Source organism: Poecilia mexicana, unplaced genomic scaffold (assembly GCF_051168715.1).
Source record: "Poecilia mexicana isolate PSO_F unplaced genomic scaffold, ASM5116871v1 scaffold_5, whole genome shotgun sequence".
NCBI lineage: Eukaryota > Metazoa > Chordata > Actinopteri > Cyprinodontiformes > Poeciliidae > Poecilia > Poecilia mexicana.
The window spans coordinates 14879783-14902104 of NW_028263374.1; the positions used below are offsets into that span (position 1 = coordinate 14879783).

Consider the following 22322-nt stretch of genomic DNA (forward strand, 5'->3'; position numbering starts at 1 on the left):
TCTCAGGACTCGTGGTGCCAGACGCGCCGTTGTGTTTCCCCCCGTTTTGTGTTCTTTCTTCCAGGAGAAAAGGCGAAGCGAGCGAGCAAAAGAGGACCGCCTGAGGAAAACGTGACACCGATATGCATGAGTGACAGGATTTAGTTCTGAAAACATTCTTTCTAAAAAGGCAACTCTGAACCACAAGCTGCATTCTCACTTTTAAACGACACAATTGAAGAAAGAAATAGGTCACGCACACGCACGCACACGCACTCAACAGAAGTGTGCCCGTTGCTCTCAGAGACCATGAGCAATCGGAGAATTATTCCCCAGCTATTCGAGAAGCCTCATTCGCTGCGGCTCATTCAAAGAGAGCGACCCCTCTGTGCTTCTGTTCGGTCTTTGAAGAGAAGAAATGTTGTGGAAGTATGTCAGTGGTTAAATTGATTATGCATGTTTATCTTGTTGAACACCATCAAAGCAGGTTCTGTCGTTCTTTTTGTCCATTCAGGGGAGGAAGATTTACTGCTTTGCTTAATGGTCTCTGCAAAGAAAATGAACGAGTAGAGGGAGATTCAACAAGGCTAATGTAAATGCAGCTGTCAGAATAATTCAGATTCAGTGAAAGTGACGGGTTGCATTATTGCGTACAAGATATTTTGTAAATCTGCCTTAGGCTGCCTTCTTCAATTTTCAACAAGAATTATCTTAATGAAGTGTAAAATTAGATTGGACTTCTATAAAAATAAAAAATAAAAAATCAAAGAATTAAAGGACAGATAAATCATGTGGATTCAATACAGCTGATCCGAATCAAAGTCAATTATAGATAAAGGCAGATTCATTTTGACAGAAGTCAACTAATCGAAATCTAGAAATCGCACCGTTTCTTCAGGTCAGTGACCCCATCATACCAAAACGTAGCTGGTGGACAGCAAGTTGTTGCTGCGGTAACAAACACGCCGCTGCCTTCAGCAGGGGTGAGGCCTGCAGCATGAAGCCAGAGGAAGCAGTGGCGTCCAAGCTGGCCATTCACGCTGCGTCACTGAGGGAGTTAGCGGCTCTGCATAAGGAAGACGAGCCGAAATCAGTTTTCACTATAAACTCCACAGCGGTTGTTTATGTGGAAAACAGCTCCTACTACTTGACTTGCAGAGAGGCTTCAGGAGTTTGGCTCAGTGTGGAGCTTGAATAGTGTGTGCAGAAGCGAACGTCCTGCAGCCACGTGACCAAGGGTTGATTGTTAGACTTCAGTTCGACCATGAGAGCCTTTAAGACGTCAGCAGACATTAGAAACGTCTCATATTGGCTGCCGGGTTAATCTCCTGTAGTTAGTTAGTGTTGGATTAGAAAGAGTTGGTCGTCTTTTTGAAATGTTACACTTGCTCTATGGGGAATACACACAGAGAAAGTTATTTATGCTAATAAAGATAAACTGTTAACAATCCTAAATGAGAGAAATTGTTAATTTGTCCTGTGTAGTTAAAACAAATTAATAAAGGAGTGTGGCATCATAGTTATTTCTTTTAAATCAAAGTTATCTGGACTAGACATTTTATTTGTTTTGACATGGTTTTATTTTTAATCTGTGTAAATACCTGAAGATTTAACTATTTTGTGCATTTTCAGTTTTTCAGAGAGACCGATGTGTTTTTTTTTAAAGAACTGTTTGCATTTTATAATTAATATAAATCTATTTTTAGTTTGAAAATAATTTACAAAAACTAGCTTGTTATTCATAGTTCCTAGTAACTGGAAACTTAGACGATGAGAGGTCCACCAACACATTGTTTGTTTGTTTGTTTGTTTGTTTGTTTGTTTTTTTGGATAAATAAAATATTCTTAAATTTTTATTTAAAATTTTTATTTAAATTAGTAAATTGAAAAAGTCTTAATCTCACATCAGCAGGTCAAACGTTTCCAAAATCCATCGGAAATTTGCCACAAATCTCTGATTCATGCATTTCTTCTTAAAATAACTTGGTCATCTGGAGCAGCTCGTGTAAGATTAGCATTTCAAATGGTGCTTCTGATTATTCTATTAAATAAGTGACAGAAAAATCCTCACACCTCCAGTTTGGAAAGGGATCATCTGGGCAATCAACCATAAACATGACTCATCAAAGTCAACGCGAGTTACGTTACGCCTTTAATGTTTCTGCTTTGTTGGGTCTTGTCATCTCCAAACAGCAATGCAGCCATCTGCTGTGTTTTTTGTGTGGGCTCTTTTCTTTAATAGAAACAGGGACGGATGTGACAAGAGGCCGACCAGAGGTGGGTGTGTGGGGGGCAAGACCATCTGAAATATGATTCACAGTCTAGTGGGATCACACAAATGAGGGACGCACTTCTGTCTGGATAAATTCTCCTTTCACAACCTTTGTAACAACCTAATTAGAACAAGGCCACCACACAGACTATGATGATTGCTGGTGTAGCTGAGCATGAATTGCATCTTTTCTGAGAGAAAAGCATCTTTGTGTATTATGAAAGAACTATTTTATTTTGTTTTCCGGTTCCTTGCTCCAAAATAGCACTTATGTACACAAGCACAAACATGATATCTAAAATAAACTGCAGTCTATTGGTTTAAAAGAAACAGCAATTAGAATGTTGTTAATGTTTAACATAATCCATACTATAAATGTGTTATATGGAGCATTCATGAAACCCGGCAAAGTTTTTTTTTTTTTGTCTTTGTGTGTAAAATGCATGAACACTGCTTTGCCCACACCAACAACATCTAATACTAATCAGTTCATTTACTCTGCTATAAGTGTTACTTTTACAAAAGTCTGCAAAATCTTTATTTATTTTTTTTTAATTACACTCCTAAATTATTTGCAATGCTACTTTGCATTCATGACAGGAGATGGTGTGATGAGGCAAAATAATTTTGTTGAACACTAATATGTGCTGTTTTCTTCTTATCCGAGATCAGTTTGTGAAAGCAACAGAACCAAGGTGAAACCCCAGACATTCCTCTCCAGCTCAGTCTGGAGAATCACCAGGGATTCCCAGGCAAGAACGGATCTAAAATCTCTGCAGCAAGTTATGGATGTGGAAGCAGCAGCTGTACTCCACCCTGCTCCGCGATGACTGACCCAGGAAACAAAAGCTTCTTCTACGCAGGCGTGTCTTTAGCCAGTTCTTTCACAGTCCACCCCGACCAGATTCAGCTCTACTTAAAGATCCTGTGCAGTTCCTCCCTGGTTTTTCAGAACCACCTCAGGTGTTACGAGCGATTTCATTGGCAACGTGGCAGCAGACTGCATTCGTTGACTAGCGACTGGGAATCTGAGACGAGACGGTGAATAGAAAATCAATAATCCCGTGGTCAAACCCTTGACATCCAAACTTTTTCACAAACTGTAGCAGAAGAGTGCATGCAGGGTCAACTGGACGATTAAACAGGATGACCAAATGTAACACTTTCACTAAAACTTGCAATCAAAAGATAATTTTATGGTAAAGCAAAACTTTTCTGCACCGAAATTAAATAAGTGTCACATGGAAAGATGTAAATTATAGTTTTATAGTGAGTAAATTATGAGATCTAGGTCTTTAAAACATCTGTGTCACCTACATGTGACAGTATCACAATCCTAATCATCATCATCATCATCTACACCTGCTCCATGAAGATAATTTTTTATGTACATCGATCAGCACGTGGATCCTCATAGGACAGTAACAGGAAAACCTCTAAAAACAATAGCAGGATGTCAGACATGCATGAACTTTGACCCGTCCAGGCAAAATCCTGTGCTGAACCACATTCTGGGGGGAATTATAATAAATTTCATAAAACAAGATTCAAATGTAATAAAGCTCCTTTGTTAAATGTCTGAAGTATCGAGATCTAAGTGAGATTGACTGCAACAGCTTAACCTGATGCCTGACACATTTTTACGTGATTCTTAGTTAGCCTTTCAAATATGCAGTGAGATCGTTTTTTTTTTTCTTTTGCAGTCTTTGTGTAGCACAGTCATCTGGTTGAGAGCATCTGCATTCGAGACTTCCTCTAGCTGCTCCGCCTGACTTCCTGTTGGCTCCCCAGCAAGAGAATGGCACCAAAATTATTACCAGATGCAGAGCTCCGGTGCTTTTCAAGTTCTTACTGGAGTTGCCTCGAGAGTGGTGTCGGCGGGGCAGTTAACGCTCTGACTTAGTGAAGGTCGGAGGTTCAATGCCCAGCACCTTTCGGCTGTGATTGTTGGTCACTGACCCTGGAGGGGAACGGCATTCTGACCAACCTCGACTTCCTAACGAGCTGTGATAAACCAGACAACAACCGGTTCGATGCAGTTCATCTAAATGAAAGTTAATTAACAGGGAATGAATACAAATCCATGTCACAATATATTTTTTTTTCATAAAAGACATTAGTAATTTTTTTTTTCCCACTTCACTATGATCTGCTGCTTTTTATTAAAACATTCAGACTCAAAGGTTTAAATGGAAGCCTTATATTTACCATGTTAAAATCCATTTATGCTCACAATGTGTCAGCATCTGTTCATGTCTCAAATCTTTTGTTTAGCCATTTCATTTTTGCTTAGCCTTTTAAGTCGACCATGCATTATGTTTGCATTTTATTACTGAAAAAGAAGTCCACAATTATTTTTGAAAATGGGTGACCCTGATCTTCAGAGTACCTTCTCCTTGGAGGTAACTGCGGGATGGGATCAGCATTTAAAGTGTCACAATGTCACCGTGCAGCAAGAGGAGCACACAAAAACAGACAAAAGCAACTACAAGCCAAATTTCTCCAACCTAATCCCCGACTCCGGCTCTGCAGCATTTCGGTTCTACACTTCAGAGCCAAATTTATGTGAAAAGAAGACGCACAGAAGAAAGCAGCCCTTATCCAGACCTCAGTTCACTCTGTCTGCCCCTTATACTTAGTCTCAGAATACAAGTCCCCGTGCTGAACAAATCCCCCTGCTTCTCTGTTCAGCTTTAATCCTCTAATGATTAGCACAATTTTGGATTCATGGGGCCGTGCAGCTGATGTCGCTGTGAGTTCTTCGCCTGTCTGCATCAAACCGGGTCTCTCTCTTTAGCCCAGGCTGCTGCGGCACGTGTGCTCAAAGATAAGAGAACTTTAGATGAGCCCAATCAATAGCTGGGAAGAGATGAACCGGTCGAGCGTCTTAGAGCAAGATGTCAGCCGTCAGTTTCTGTGTTGGTCCTCCTAATTATCAGCTGGTTTATTGGATTTTCCACTGGATGTTCTGTCCACTAAACTAAAAATCAATCCAGACTGAAAGAAAAAACCCAACAGATCAGATTGACTTGTGCATCATTTTGACTTGCCCCAAGCTCGCCTCTCCTCAAAGATCCTCTTTGTATTGAAATTGAATACTACCAAGACAAATAGCATCGACTGCAATGGTAATAAAAAGGCAAAAGGCAGGAAGCTTGTCTGTCTCTGTTAAGCCGCATTGAAGAGGGCCATTTCATCACCATATATGGTTAAATCCAGGCATAAACCTACCCGGCTTTCAATCATTTGCCGTATCCAGCATCCGGCTACGCAGGACCAGGCTGCAAAGTGTCTCCATGGCAACATGGGCGTAAACCAGTCTCAGGGGAGAAGCCTATTGGAGGAAAGGGTTAAATCTGGTGGACGTGGAGAGGTGGCACGCTGAGTGAGGTGGGGTGAGCTGGACGCGATTTAAGTTTATCAGAATGCAGCAGCATCTGATTACAGCAGTAAAACAGTCTTTTCCCCTGAACAGCATTGATTGAGCTAAATTAGAATAAAATACCAATTTGCATGCAGTAGAACAGAGACAACTAATGTTTTAGGGGTTCGAATAAATATTTTATTTGTGTGAGCCTTTGAAACAACTTGCACAAGTTCTAGAAGCAGAAAAGATTTCACCTCGCCTAAAATTGAAACAAGGAAAAGACCAAGATGACAGAACCGCCATTGCCATTTGTCAAGCCTCTGTAGTGCCACTTATTTTCTGGCTTCAATTTAGTCAGGGAATCATATTCTGACTTCAGAAAACGATACATTATCTGAGTATCTTTCTAACTCCATACCTCTGTTCGCAAAGCTGTACATCGACGCCGTTGCAGCATATTTAAAATGCGTTAGCCAAACAAATGCAATCGCCATCAAAGTTAAAATAAAATATGAGTTAACCTCTTAAATGTCACAGTTTTGAGCCTCTTAGACTGTGCCACTTTGGATCCTATTTCTATACTCCGGAGTGTACAAGAGGGATTTGTGAGCTGCAAATAGGTGGACTGTTTAATTATCTAAAGTCTTCTGTGGGACATGCGAAGATAAAGTTAATCCAGCAGTTCTGGAGCTTGAAATATTACCACTTAACTAATTGCTTCATCAGGTGGCGAGCTTGGAGAGGCTTTCTGCATTTTCTTTTTTCGCTGAGCATTCTTGTTGTATCTGTTGCTATGGTTACGGTGCCTGTACGTTCTCTCGGAAGATTTGAATTTGAACAGATGAGTAAGTAGTGTTGTCACAGGCAGTTTTATTTTCTGAAAACAGAAGAGGGAGAAATAAAATCTCCTTTGGCGTCAAAGCAGACTTGCCGAGCAGCACGCTTTGCAGGGGGGGAGCGATAATTCCCCTATAGTCCATGTATGGACACATTTGGAAACACAGTTTTACACATTTCTAATGCAATGCCTGTTACTTTCTCTTCTCCTTGACCTTGGAATGCTGGCGGCACGAATGTGAGCCATACTCAGCAACATCTCTGTTACAAAACGACGAACACGGCGAGTACAAAAAAAAAACATCTGCCTGATTGGCCGTCAATTTTTAACGACTACTTTTCTACCTTTGTGTAGCAGCTAGCTGTGCTGAAGACAGTTTTCATGTAAACGGCCACAGTGGGGGGTAAATTTGGTTTCATTTGAACTTAACTGCAGATGTCTCACACACAGATATATTGATTTAACTTTTTACAACGTCAAAGTGTGTCTTCCATTATGATGATTATTAATCACCAAGCGACTTCAGAAGCGATGGCTAATCAAAACTTAAACTATTGCTTTTGCTTATTTCCTGCAACAAACACCTGTGCTGCAGTGCAAACTTTACCTTGTGCACATAAACGGGAACAAGTGTCGATTCATTTGAAACTGGACATTTTTGTTCACGCCATTGCTTATAAAAAAAAAAAAACGTTTTTGCATTTGGTTGATGTTGGTGTAAAGGAGCTGCTGCTCTCCTTTAAGGTATGACAGAAAGATTAAAATATAGAATGTGTTAACAGGAAATGAGTCTGTGTTTAAATATCAGGATGACACTGATGTCCTCGTTGACTGTAACCTTTTTGAGGGCCGCTTAAAGTTACCTTTCAACTTCCCTAGAAAAACTGTCCACCTTTAAGACACACTCTAAATGACGCTCTATTTTTATCACTAACGTTCTTGTCACTCAGGTTGTGGACATGTTAATCTCATTTTCACAGGTTTATTTTTTGGCTTTACTATACGTTTCTGGCTGTAAAACAGAGAGACAAGAGCAGATAACCATCAGTGTTGATGCAAATATCAAACTTATACAGGTTCCTCGCTTTAGAAATGCAGTGGTGGCAATAAAAGAGAAGTGGAGAGAGAGTAATTTTGGGTTTTACGAATCTATTACAGGTTTAAACTGAAAAATATGTCAAACTGCCTCTGATCCATTTCCAGTTTCCCAGTACACAGGCAGTCTCTTACTGGACTGGAGCTAAAAGGGTCACTTTTACAGGAAATGCTGATATATATATTTTTTAAACAAATTGAATGACTCAAATGAGAAGTGAACACTTGGACTGACTGGCACTGAGTAGCCATGAAAATGAAGCTGTTTGTCTGCTTTCAAAGGCCTTTCTTAGCTTCATTAATGCCAACACATGAATTGAGGAACTATTCAAACACTGTTAAATGATAAATAACGCTCGACAGAGCTGCATTTTCTTGAAAGGCTAATTATATCTAGAGAACTTGTGAAACAGACAGAACAACGTCTCTGTTAATCAAGTCGCAGCTGCATTCATCACACTGAGCTTTGAGACGCCAAATAAAAGCTGATTCTGAACTCTGAAGCAAAACAGACAGAGTTGGATGATACCGTACACGAGCATGACAACTCAAAAATGTTTTGTAAAAGGTAAAATAAGGTTGTGTATTTTAAAGACGCTCCGCTCTGAATTTTCTAGGCCAATTTTTAGGTTTTTCAAAGCTTCAACCAGCTGGCTGATTGTCTGTACCCGCTTTTCTTGCAGGGTTGTGGGGGGCCTGGTGCTATCTCCAGCTTTAATTGGGTAAGAGGTGGGGTACACTCTTTACGGGGAAACAGAACGACACACAACAGAGCCGTGAACACACACACACACACACACACCTACACGGAGAGCAATTTAGAGACACTAATTAACTTAAGAGTCATAGTTTTGCACTGTGCGGGAGGGAAACTGAACATTAAATACATTTTTTGAAGCCTTCCTGCTGTAAATGGTCGTTATTATTATTTATATTAGCAGCAGGATGACATACGGCGTGAAGTAAAAGGATATTATGAACAGTTCGCTAGTGATGAGACATGATACACTGTTTCATATGCATCTAAGAAAACATTTAGGTCTCCCTTTGTATTTGTAATGTTTGATTTTATGTCTGCTCTGTTTAAAGTTTAAAACAATAAACTACATAAAAATGACAAGATGAAAGAAAAAAGCGGAATACATTAGCGGCGTGTATGGTTGGTTGATTTCTGTGCATATTTATTGGTTGTTATTAATACATTTATGCAAGCCGACATTTGAATTCACATTTTTATCTCCTCTGCAAAATGTTTAAAGGTTATCAAGGCTTCAATAGTGAATGAAGACATCTTGATATAATCCTTTTTTAAAAGTCCAATAAATACAAATAAATGACAGTATTTCACTGACTGATACCGACTTCTGTGCTGCTGAAAACTTAGATAGTTTTTAGGTAATAAATAATTTGTTAAATATTAGTATATTTGCTCTACAAAAATGAATAATGAATGAAACATTAGAATCCCATTAATTATTTTATGTTTTAGGTGCTACAGTCTTCTCTAAACCAATTTAAAAAACACCAACTACATGGAGCCATTGGACCACCGTCCACTGACTATTAAGGCTTCCAGATAAAATAAATGTACCATAATTAATTTGTAGCACAGGACTATGAATTAATTGAATAATTATCGAAATAATTATAAATCTTTTTTTTACTTAAAATCATGATGGATGATTTGAGTATGATGCACATTTATTAGGGCATTTAATAAATTTCTGGCACATTCTGGTAAACAATTACTAACACAGTGGACCTTGTTATTCAAAGGACTAAAACATCATGAATGATTGCTAATAGCCAAAAATCTGTGAATATTTGAGACCGCTTTCAAAAACGCCTATCACTGCTTATTTTAAAAGTTCAAACACCACATTAATTTTTTATTTAATAACTTGGGGAATTCGTGAAATAAATTGCAAGAGGGAAGTTGTTGATGGGGTCTAACAGATTAGTTGGACCCCAGTCTGTTTTAGTGCAACTCGTTAAAGTTTATGCTTTGCCTGCTGCAGCCTTCTGTCTCTGCAACGAGAGGTGAAATCCACCCCAAACCAGTCATTGCATTTACAACATGTTCCTATTTGCATGTTGAAAACTGACTTACCCATCTTCCACTTAGCTATCACTTGACACTTTTAGATTAAAAAAACATGAAGCTTAGAGAAGCAAAAGAAGAATAACATATAACTTAGATGGAAATATTAGGAAGCAGATTTACCAATGCCCCAATCTCCAGCTTTGTCATGTTTTAATAACTCACTGCAGTTTCACACAAACCAAAGCAGCCCAGAGAGGAGGTGAATTTATTGGGCCGTACAATAAACAAGCTGTCCCACTCAAGATTAATGCCCTAACAGCAAATTAATTAAATTTCCTTTGCCAATGTTCACTTAGTCTGCAGCAGGTTTGCCCAACAAGCAGGAAGCCGGAGGATCCACATTAAATGACTCAGCGTGACCAACTCCTCTGCTCTCTGTCTGTTCCTGCACAGCAACTTCCTGCTGCCTGGCACGACCTCAACGACCAACTAACCAAAAACCCAGAGCTCAGCTAACACTGGACCAAAGTTACTACCAAAAGCATTAGCATCCCTGGAATATTTTCAAATTAATGCACTTTGTATGACAGAACAACGCAATGTAGCGTACAATGCTGAAGTAGAAAAAAAACAACTAGATTTTTCAACTTTCTACAAATGTGGAGATCAAACACACTGTGTTTGTTTTTTTATTTATTTTGAAGGGACCCTTTACTTCGACACTAATAAATAAAATCCTGTGCAACCAAATGTCTTCTGATGTTGCCTATTGGTACCTACATGTCACTTAATCTCAGTTTGAAGCCAGTTATTCTGTGAAGGCATCAGAGGTTTGTCAGACAATTATTGAACTGACAAAATAGCATCATGAAGACCAGCAGAAACAGCAGACAGGTCAGGGATAAAGTGGAAGAAGGTCAGATTAGACTGAAGTGCTACATGATACATACATGATATGCTCTTTCTGTGGCAGAGGCGAATAATGCTCACCCCCTGAAAACACTATCACAGTAAAACATGATGATGGCAACATTATGAGTGTAAAAACACTGCTTTTCTGTGGGTTTTTTTTTTTTTTTACTTCTCTTTGTAAATGTAAGCAGTAAAAGTTCAAAAGGAAGCCTTAACACAGAGGTATTAAAATTTTACCTCCTGTTCATTTGAAGTGTGCATTTTTGACTTAAGGTCTCATAACTTTGTACAGCTGGAGGACACTGATAATTTTTCATGAGTTGTTTCATGTCTTAATTTACCAACTCAAGGTAGTTCTTTGGAAGAACAAGTAGCCCGGATAAGATCATTTTAAAACTGTAAGCTCACATTTTGTCAAATTACAAGCACAAACATCGTATTTAATTGGGATTTTATGTCTCGGATGAACAGGAAATAGCAAACAATTGCAGGAAAACGATATTTGGTTTTCAAAAAGTATGGTATACCCCCTTTACTTCCATACTACTACATTGAATACCATCCAACCAAATACCTTCGGACGGCAGCTTATGCTATTCTAAGTGTGGTGCAGAACTGACACAGGTGATGGTGTATCACCCTGATCACACCATCATCTTCACATCGTCTTCATAAAAAATGATGGCAGCAGCTTCAAGCTGTGGTGACAGGGAAGCTGCTCAGAGCTAACGGGAAGATGGACAGAGGTAAGTACAAAACAGTCCTCGTTGAAAAACCGAGAACCGAGGTTCACCTTCCAGCAGGATAACAAGTCCAAACATACAACCCAACTTCGAGGAATGCTTTAGATCAAAGCCCATTCATGTGTTTGGATCTAAATCAAATCAAAAACACTGAATTAAATATGACTGAGCTTGAGTTATTTGGCGAATGAGAAAAGGCATCAATATAAAACTGTTAATGAACTTACAGTTTTATTTAAGCATCATTTTAAGCACATTTTTCTTCTCTTTTGAGACTAGGCTCTGTTTGTTGTTGGTGTAATTCAAAATAAATTCTGAAAAAATACATTGAATGTACACTGTATGTCTGTAAAATGGCAAAATATCAAAACGCAGATATAGATACTTTTGCAAGACAGTGTAAATTATTTAATTGAACGTAAATGCGATTTTAAATAATCTGAAGCAATAAAAAAAAACAGAATCACTCCATCATTTGCATGTAAAACACCATAAGAAAAACACTATTATGTGAAAACAGCAGATGAAAACAGGAGGGGTGAAGTTTTACTGAACTCCATCCAGGGGACAGAATCAGTGATTAATTGCTGTGTGGGATTCAGGAAACGCAGCCAACAGATCCTGCAGTTAATTAAGTCAATTTAAAGTGCAGCAAAAGGAAAAAGAAAAAAACTAAACACCATACCAGTTGAATAAAACAAGTCCTGCTGAAACAGACATTTAGGTGTTTGACTATTCAGGCTTAAAGCGTAGTGATAAATCACCGAGCTCTACTTCTTATCCATTTTTTTAAAAACATTTAAAGCACATATGTGTATATAATAATGAGGGAGCATAGCTTTACAGACACAGATTTTATCGTAAATGTCAAGCAGCTGCTGTTAGTTTAGCCCACTTCACAAGCTTCCTGTAAAACTTGGCAAAAAGGAGGAGGCAGCGCCGCAGTCCAGCAACCACATGGTGGTGAGCTACAAAACAGAGTCCAGGCTCCTCAGCCACTCTGTCTCTCCCTCCCCGTTCAGGCCTGGAGCCCTCCTCTATTGACATGCAAATGAAAGATCAGCCAGCTGAACAGCTTGAACAAAGTGGACACCCTCACCCAGGCTCCTTAAGAGTCTCTGCTTACGCAGCCGGTCTCGGGGGTCGTCAGGAATTCATCGGTGGCAGGGGGTTAAAATTTTAGCACAGCGGTTTGCAGCTCTATATGGGGAGAGGGTTATATTTCACGTCATGTGCAAGCTTGCGGACTCGAACAAGTCTATTATTTGCCCCTGACAAATGCACTAACAGTTTTTTATCCTTTGTTGTATCGCTGAAACCAGCTATTTTTCTGTCAGTTGTCTATTAAAGCGCATATATAATAAAGCACCCCCGCCGCCTTGTTATGACCTAATCAGTGACACTCGGATGATATGGCCCCATCTGCCATGTTGACTGCACATTAACCATAAAGTAATAACTCACAATGAGACAGGTGCAATTCCCAATCTGAATATCATTATGGCTCACTCACTGCCTGCTCCGGCTCGTAACGTCGCCTTTGTGTTTGTGAGGTGGCGGCAGTGGAGAGCAAGGGCGCTCTGTGTGCCCGCGGGCCGTATACAACATGCCAGCTGTGAATGAGAAACAAGCAGCAGTCTGCGTGAATTAACGTCTGCGGTTTGAAGGGGTGCTGCCTAACGAAAAAGGAGGCTGCAAGCGGGGCCCGGATACGTGACACGGGAGCAGTTCAGCCACAATACCGCTGGATCTGAGCTGAATAAATGACGCCTGAGTCACTAGAAACGGCCTGCAGAAGGGCAGGAAGCAAGACGGGATAGATGAGCAGTGACACGTTTACACAAATCTCTTTTTTTTTTTTAAAACACAAAGAAAGGTGGCTCAGTTATAGCTTCAGTGGAGAGTGAATGGGCAGAGCTCTCGACCCTTAAATTTTTAAATATTTGTTTAAGAGGAACACTTGCAAGAGGTGATCGAAGTTGTTCTCGCAAATCCACTCAAAAATGTAAATGTTTTCTCAGTTAGCATAAGTTTAATGCCACAATGACCACCGTAATGTCCAGTTTTGGCATTCCAGTACAGGTATGGGCTGGTTGAGAATCTTACTAAACGTGAGTAAAGAAATAAATAATAAAACTTCCAAAGCACCTTGAACTTCCCTGCTGCTGCTGAAATGTGCTTTACAAATAAACATGAATTGACTTGACTTGATCCTGTTATTTACACATGATTTAAAAAGCAGCAAAACCTTAAAAAATATAAGACATGATTATCGGAGTTACGATAATGTAGTAAACATTTATACAAAGAATTAAGAAAAAAAAACAATAAATTTACACGAAGCAATAGTTTTCAAGTGCTAAGGGCAAATAATATTATAACGTTTCACAATGCTTTTCAGTGGCAGAAATCCCAGACGGAGCAATGAAGTGATATTATAATCGAGCGGAACAAGTAAAAACCGAGCTGGAAAGTCAAATTGTTCCATCATATAACATGAACAAGGTAGTAAAATGTGTTCATGTGTGTTTATATGTGTTTATCGCTTACTGAACCCAAAGTTAAATAACAGTGTGTAGCCGCTTTGCTTTCAGCCATGTGACCAGCAGAAATTTTTAATCCATAACTTTTTAAGACTTACACTAACTTTATGGAGCGTCCCTGAATAAATATAAACAGGCATTCCTTTTTTCTTGACCCTATAACGGCTGATGTTTTTTTAACACGCGATGTTTCCAAACAGTGAATATAATGTCTTCTTGCAACTGAAGATAATGTGTAGTTGGCTTATTTTCAGCCAGCTGGCTGGCAATGTGCAGTAACAAACAGTGTAGGGGCAATGATACAGCCAAAGGAAATATCAGTCGCTGCAGGGATGGTGGAAAATGTTGTCCATTTTGAAACAGTTACTGTGCTAAACCTTGGTTTGCTTTGATACCCATGGAGAACTGATGATGCATCAGCTTATTGTGGGAGCATAAATGTGTCAAAGGCTGAGGGTGGAGGTAACCCAAGCAAATGGGATTCATGGGAAGGAACCAGCCATCCATTATGATTGCAATAATTAGCATTTTATGTCACTGCATGTGTGCATTTAATTTGTTTGCCCCAATTTTTCCATCAAGCAAAAACAGCAAGCCAAATCCAGACTGACAGAAGAAAAGATCGCAAACCAGACCACCATCCTGCAGTCATTTCCACACAGGGATCATTTCACCCAGCAACAAAGCGTGCAAAGCCACCTTCAACCCACATGCACACGTCCACCCCACCGGCTGATGGTGAATTAGTGAAAGGAGAAGGAGACATGGAAATATAGCTACGATTTTTTTTTTTTTTTTTTTTTTTTTTGCACTCTTAAGGCATGCCAGCGAATTCAGTGGCTGTCGCGGATTACCTGTCACCTGACTGCTGGAGCGGTCTGTCAGCGCTTTACAGTACAAAGGTGGTGCCACTTCAGCCCGTCATTAGAAAGCACCGAGCGAGGACTCAGTAACACCGGATTCCTCACGCACCTTTCACTTGGGTCTCGTACTCCGCTATGATCTCCTTATCCTTCTTGGTTTTCGTGGATGACATGGCTCCTCAGGCTTCAGGGTGAGACCCCCGATGATCGAGGACTCTCTTCGGTGTCGATCTCCCCCTCCGACTTGCAGGACTGCGGCGCGTTTCCTCCGTTTTTCTCTTTTCCTTTTTTTATTTTAACCCCCCTTCTTGTGGCCTCTAAAAAGGCAAAGGAGGGCTTTTCGCTATTGTAGTCCTGCAGTCCTGAAATCAGTGTACACACAGCACTTGATCATCGGTCCAGTCAATACTGCATGTTTCTGTTTGTTTGTTTGTTTGTTTTCCTGCTTTCTCCTCCTGCTTCGAGTCCACTTAAAGGCTTTCAGCGGGAAAAACAAAAAGAGCTTCCGACTTCAACAAGAACATGATGAGGAGGATGAGCGGAGCTAGAAGGTCTCAGGCAGTCAGGCAGGTCCTTCTGTGGCACGAATCATCAGACATGCGTACGAGCAGCGAGACAACACACACACACACACACACACACGCACACACACACACACAGATGAGGCTGACAAACTGCGCTGCAGGGAAACAGGAATTTTAAAAGATCATCACGTGAGCCTCCTTGCATTGCCAACCAGCTCCCCTTCCCCTCTCCTCCCCGCGCCCTCTCCCCTCCTGCACCCACGCACGCATTTGCATCACTTCAGAGGACATAACATTATGACTTACCACCGATTTCCTGAAGCCTCCCCTGGTCATATGCACCACTTTCACATGCATTTGTCACCCTTTGACTAACTGCGAGTGCCCCCCCCCCCCCCCCCTCAAACATCCCTGCATTGGGCAATTAGTGTAATTAAATGTAACAATAACATTAATTATCCTAGATGGTTGAGTAAAAGCTTTCTCTGTGCTCTTCACTGCCATGGAAACCTTGCATTTATTGTCCCAAGCATTACAAACTACAGATTTAAAGGGGACTTTGAGGGGAGGGAATTCACATGATGAAGCGACACAAATTAGACTAAAACTGTCATCTTAAAAATGCAAATAAAAATCTGAGTGGTGTGCATTTCAACCACAACAGTTTGAGGATTTTTGGACATTCGTCCTTGCAAAGTTGCTAAACCTTATTCACATTAGATGGAGGAGCGAGGACAGTCACTGAAAAAGTATTCACCGCGGGATGTTTTACTCTTCTTATTGCTTTTACAAATCAATCGAGATAAACAAAACTGGCCTTCTTTAACAACAACAAACAACTTTAATATCAAATAGAAGACTGGTTTCTACAAAATAATAATTGAATAAAAAATATGTGACACATAATGAGGGATTGCATGAGCATATTCATCCCTTGAAGTCAGTATTTAGTTGAGGCACGTTGAAGCACGCCCTGATGTGCCTCAAATCAAGGCTCATTAGAACGGTGCGATTTTACTCCTTGCTGTTCAAGCTTTGTCAGGTTACGTGGAGACTGGCTGCGAACAACCCTTTACGAGACCAGCTGCAAATCAGATTGAGGTCTGGACTTTGACTGAGCCACTCCAGAACATCCACCTTGTTGCCTAAGCTATTCCTGTGTAGCTTTAGCTAGAAAATAAACGTTCTCTGAAGCCATAGTCCTCTTGCATTCATTTTCTTTACATTTGTTTCTACCCTTACAAGCCCTCCAAGACCTGGTGCTGAGAAGCAATCCCACAGCATGATGCTGCTACCACCATGCTTTGCAATAGGCATGGTGTGTTTACGCTGATGTGCAGTGTTTGATGTCCGCCAAACATGACACCTCCTTAATGGTCAAAAAGCTCCAATCATCTTTCTCCCATTTGACCATTTAGTCTCTGACTGACTCCAGTTGGACTTTGATATGAGTTTTCTTCAACAGCAGCTTTCACATTAAAGCTTTGAAATCTACTACATTAAATGTAATAAAAGGGTAAAGTAAAGCATCCGAGGGGTTGATTACTTTTCACAGACACTCTACGTTCATCAGTGTTCAAGCTGTGCTGCATATTCTCTGTTGAGATAGTTCTGGACTTTGACTGGACCATCCTAAAACATGGATATTGTTCAAAGTAAACCATCATTATTACAGCTCTGGGTGCAGTAAACCGCCGCCTCAGTCCTCCCCTCCCTCCACCCATCCTTCCTTAAACTTTTCCCTACTGAAGAAAACTATCCCCACTGCATAATGCTGCCACCTCCAGATTTCATCTTGGTGTTGGTGTGTACTTGGTAATGTGAGGTTAGTTTTCAACCACACTTGTAGAGCAAGAAGTTTGACACCTTCTTCCGTTAGCATAACTGCCTAAGTTCTATTTTTTAAAATGGGACTTAGGCAGTTATGCTATTAGGCTGACAATATGTTTTCTATATTCCCTGAATTACATCTTAGAGCTTTTCTTTTAACAACTTGTATCTTGCCACTCTGTGTAAAGGTCAGATTTGACTTTACTAGTCTTCCAACACAGAGATTCACCCCTGAGCTGTGAATCTCTGTTACTATGGGTCCATCTACTTCTTTGAACTACGTGAATAATTACAAATGTAACTAATTATTCAATTATTTATTTTGTAATTCAATGCGGTGTGGCTGGACCTCCACATTTACAGTGCTGTCCTCTTATTGTGGTTTGAGTATTTGAAGAAGGGATTCAAAATAAAACAAGATTTTCACAGTTTTAAACATGAATTGGGAGTAATCTGTATGTCAGTCAGTTAAATCAAGTACATGCAAAAAGCATTTCTTACTAGCATTTTTAGCTTTACAAAAAAGGCATAGCAGACTTGGCATCTATTTGCAAGTTTTTAAGATGAAAGATTAATTTTGCATTCAGCACAAAGTTAACAGAGACGATCTGAATGCATGTCATGAAAAAAAAAGAAGGCCTTTGCAAAGCAACATGGTGATTGAGACAGGTCTTCCTCTACCCCCACTGGCAGATAGTGTCATCTGGATGATGCTTCGCCATTTTTTCGGGGGGGGAGCGCAGAGGAGTAGGTGAGGGGAGGAGGTGACACTGTGTTTGTTATCTGTCACCTTAGCTATTCTCAGCTCAAAAGGAGCAGGCTGTTAACTCACATCCTGTGTCGGTGGAAAATGGCATACTGACACACACCGAGATGTTTGTGTATCACTTATATCTGCAGCTCAAGAGGGAAAGTAAAAGAAAAAGACACTTGGGGAGAAATGTATGTACATATACCCACATGTTCAGTACATTATGCCACTGTAAGTTCAAACTACTATACTCATTATTACAAATTAAAATGTTCAATTATGATTACATCAAAAATAATTATGCAATAGGCATTTTTGGCAATCTATAATTAATACAGCAGCCAACAATTATGAAAACGAACTCAAAACATGGAGGTTGTACATTGCACATAAGTGCAGTTCATTAAACAACTGAGAACAACAGAGCTTCTGTTATATGTTCATTTAGGTTTACAGTTTATTCCCACATTCAGGTCACCAGCATAATTGAAAAAAAAAAAAAAAAAAGAATTGTGGTGTTATTTCTAATCTTCTCACCTCACAGGATATTTTCTGGCTATTAAAGTTTGAATGAATCTCTTCTCTTGGAGTAAAAAATGATGAATTTTGAATGGCCTCTGGCATCGTGAATTGTCTGCTCTGTCCGTGACAGAGGATTAGAGACAAAAGTCTCGTCTTGTGTTTGTCTGCATGAATCACACAGCAGCCTGCGCAGTCTTTGTGTGTATCTCTGTGGTTCCAGCGGTGAGCCGTAAGTTGTTTGTCAGACTTTGTGTATCGGAAACACGTCTGGCCCGCCAAGACGGGCAGAGAGGACATGTCACTTGTGACAGAGGCCGGTGTGACTGCATTCTGGTTTTGTTTGTGTTTACCACTCTGACGTTCTCGTTCCGCGTGGCTTAGATCTTCTGAGGAGCTGAAAATAACCTCGCACAACAGATGAAACAGACAAGCTTCAAATTACAGCTCCTGTGTTTGACTTTGTCCTGAGATAGAAACTGAAATTTTCATTGTTGCTGAGTTTTGGAAAAAAAAAAAAAGCAGTTGCTGTTGCCATGGCTACAGATATTGTACATCACATCCTGCTGGACTGTAACAGTGATTTTACACGGACTGCATGACTGAGACTTTGAGCGAAGGAGCTCCTCCAAAGGTGTTGATGCAACTAATAGAAGTTGTCGATGCTGTAATTGCACCTTCTTTAATTTGAAATATCTACCGGGGATCCTGACACAGCCAGCATGTCATGATCTGATGACTGCGTGTGAAGAAAGGAGGAGAGATTTCCAAGCACCTATTGGACATGTAGCTGGGCTGTGATAACAGGAATTCAATAACAAACATGGGACGGGTATGTGCTGCTGTATCACTGCTGTGAACTGTATTACTTAGTTTCTTAAGAATCAGTACTACAGCACAGAAGACAAGATGCTGACACAAGCTCAGTGCTGATCTCAGCTGTATTACCGTCTATTACTGGAGGATTTTATTGAGGAATGAGACTGGAAGAATTAGGAATTAATTCATAACTTTCTCACAAAAACAAATTTAAAATTCAGTAAAAAAAAAAATGTAAAAAAATCTACATATGATATGGATGATGTCAGCATTTTGATTCAAGACTCATAATTTAGCTTAATCAGTGTACTTATTTATTAGAGCTCTCTTTATTTTTTTTTATTCATAATGATTTATTGAATTACTTGGATTTCTTCCTTCATTTATTTTATTTTTTATCCCTGCATCTACTTTGTTTTCAGTTTGTGCATCCAAACTTTGATTGTGACATCATTATGTGACAAACACAAATTGTAAGCGAAAAGAATTATTTTTTAAAAAGCTTTACAAATAAAATCTGAAAAGTGTGCAATGAAATGTCATTAAGGCCCCTATAGCGTGATAGTGGCACAAACTGCTCTCAGGAGCCGTATAATGAGTAAATAGAGTCTAGTACAATTTAATCTCATTCTAAATACAGCTTTTTTTAGTGAAGGCCTCAGAAGTTTGTGAACAAACGGCATCAGGAAGACCAAGCAACACACCTAACAGATTGCTACATTGGGTAGAGAATGCTGCAGCAGCGTTAGGTTACAAAACAAAATCCCACCCTTTCAACATCTCACAGAAAACCTGACAGGCTAGGAAAGGAGACCTACATGCAAAACTCTTTGTGAGGGGAAAGCTGACTTTACATCAGCAGAGAAAGTCTCTGGCTGTAAATATTTACAAGCCAATTTTTACAGAAATATGTAACTTTTTGTTCGGATCTTTATAAAGTCATTGCTATAAGACAATAATCATCTGTCATCTGAGCTCATCTACATGTTGTCAGCGTCAAAGGATAGTCTCCTTCCAAGCTGTTTCTCACATCTCCCACACGTCTCTGAGCAAATATAGACTTTTTTCTTTTGGCTTAATACGACGATATGACTCAGTGCTTTTTTTCTTCTTTGTCAACAGTGAAGGGCAGCAGAGGCTCTGATGACTGTCATTTGATTGAGTTTTTTTTTTCTTATAATTTGCTGCAGTGAAAAATATTTATTTTAAAAACAGCTTTACTCTAGATTTGCATATGCCACTCCACAGGCAGCAAGGTGCATTTTGCTGCAGGTGATAACAGGAGCATCCTGCAGTCCTGCTTGTGTTTCACAATGCTTTAATTTCTCACAGTTTACATTGAAAATACTACTTTTGATTTTTTTTCTCCTTGTCCAAGTAGCACAAATTAACACGCAGAAACGAACAAATTAGCATTGCTAGCAACTCATCCTCTTCTAGAACAAATACATGCATTATTTATGAATTTGATCTCGTCATTGCATACCTAATAGCATCATTAAGCGGTCAAAAGTTTTCTGCTGGATGTAGATGTACTCTGTGCAACACTGGCCATCTGCTCTGCAGCACCGCTCGCTCCTCACCATGAGCAAACACCCACTTGTCTCTCAGACTTCACGCTTACTAATCAGTTGACCTATAACAGAAAGTTAGAAAGTTAGAAAACAACAACAAAAAAGTCTTTCAAAAGTAGAGCGTATTTTAGTTTTTGCTGAAGATACATAGATATTACTTTAATGGTCAGAATAGCTCTGTACTTGTCCCTACCTAGAGAAGCCATTAATCACACACAGAAAATCTGACGCACAGGAGAAGACTGTTATGCTTACTGTCACCTTGAGCATAAACTTCATTAATCATGAATGATAAATGAAAATAGGAGATTATGAGGAGCTACACTGAGATGTCTGAACTGGTCAGGAAGATTGGCAATGCTAATTAAGAAAAATATTTAATCAGTGGTGATGATATGGTATGGATGTAAAGCATGTTTAGAGGCAAAATGTTACTGTGTATTATCGTCATGAGTAATTACTTTGATATATGTTTGATTCAAATATTAACAGTACAGATTCTTAGTGCATAACAATCAAGAAATAGTGAAGAATAGTGAATAAATTGCTGTTCTGTTAGCCTAATATGGTTACAAAGAGAATACAACAATATTTATTTTAATCTGAGGAGAAAAGAAGAACATCGTCTAGATTTGTATTAATAATTTAGAAAATAATAATTTACATTAAATTTGCTCATCCTTTTAATATCTATATTATAAATAAATAAATACATTTTCTGCTTGATCAAATTAAATGGTTTGTTTTTGTTTCACTTGTTCTCTGCTCAAGGTATTATTCCATGTCGCCATCTGCTGGTCATTTAGGTGAGTCGCGCCGGTGACCGTCGATTTCAAAAGATGGAGCGACAAGTCCCACCCACTTAAATATTGACAACCAATCTCGACCCTTCTGTAACCCACTCCATCCAATCACAGCAATCTTAGTCATTTTTATAGTGAAGTTGCATAGATTCACTAGTAATCATACAGTTAGCGCTTCAAAACAAAACGCTATTAATTAAAATAAAGATAATTTAAGTCAAATTAAAGACATTAGACCCTTGGATTATTATTATTTTTAATTAGTTCAATTTGATTTAATTAGTTTTATTTTGGAGTAATATTTAGTGTAAGAAACTTGTATAAATGTTGATCATTAAACCTGGGACTGCAAATTACTTTCATAAGAGCGATATGTTTGACCAATAGTTAAAAAGTGCCTTTTTTCAGTTTTAAAACTAGCTATTCTGTCATTAAATTGGGATAATCACTCCATTATTTAAAGAAATAAAGCACTGAAGCTGGAATCTAAGTTTATTCATCTTGTGGAATAAAATAATTCCTAAAAATCACAAAAAATCAAGCTGTCATGAGATAAAATGATAGAAAAGATTAATTCTGTTTCATTTAGTACAAACCTTTAGTGCAAGTTGTCACTATAATGACTTAACTGTAAATAACAGCAAAATAAATAAGAAACAAAAAAACAGATTTTGTAATTTATGGGTCTCAAAATGAAAAATACACAAAAATGTTTTTGTCCTGGTTATTGGAAACAGGTCGGGACTAACAACACCAGATAATTAATCTGACATTAACACCTCAGCAACATCAACAACTCTCCTGACTTTCAAAGCAGTTTTAGTATTAGATGCGGTTCTTTTATTT

General features: G+C 39.2%; 1 protein-coding gene across 1 annotated transcript in view; it reads right to left on the reverse strand.

The window, feature by feature from the left end:
* srgap3 (SLIT-ROBO Rho GTPase activating protein 3) overlaps window positions 1–15406 on the reverse strand; it is a 63847-nt gene extending 48441 nt beyond the window's left edge. Inside the window, exon 1 of the mRNA XM_014968034.2 lies at window positions 14766–15406. Within this exon, the coding sequence (XP_014823520.2) occupies window positions 14766–14829 (64 nt within the window). The 5' untranslated portion in view covers window positions 14830–15406. The remainder of the gene's footprint in view (window positions 1–14765) is intronic.
* Between the last annotated feature and the right edge of the window lie 6916 nt (window positions 15407–22322).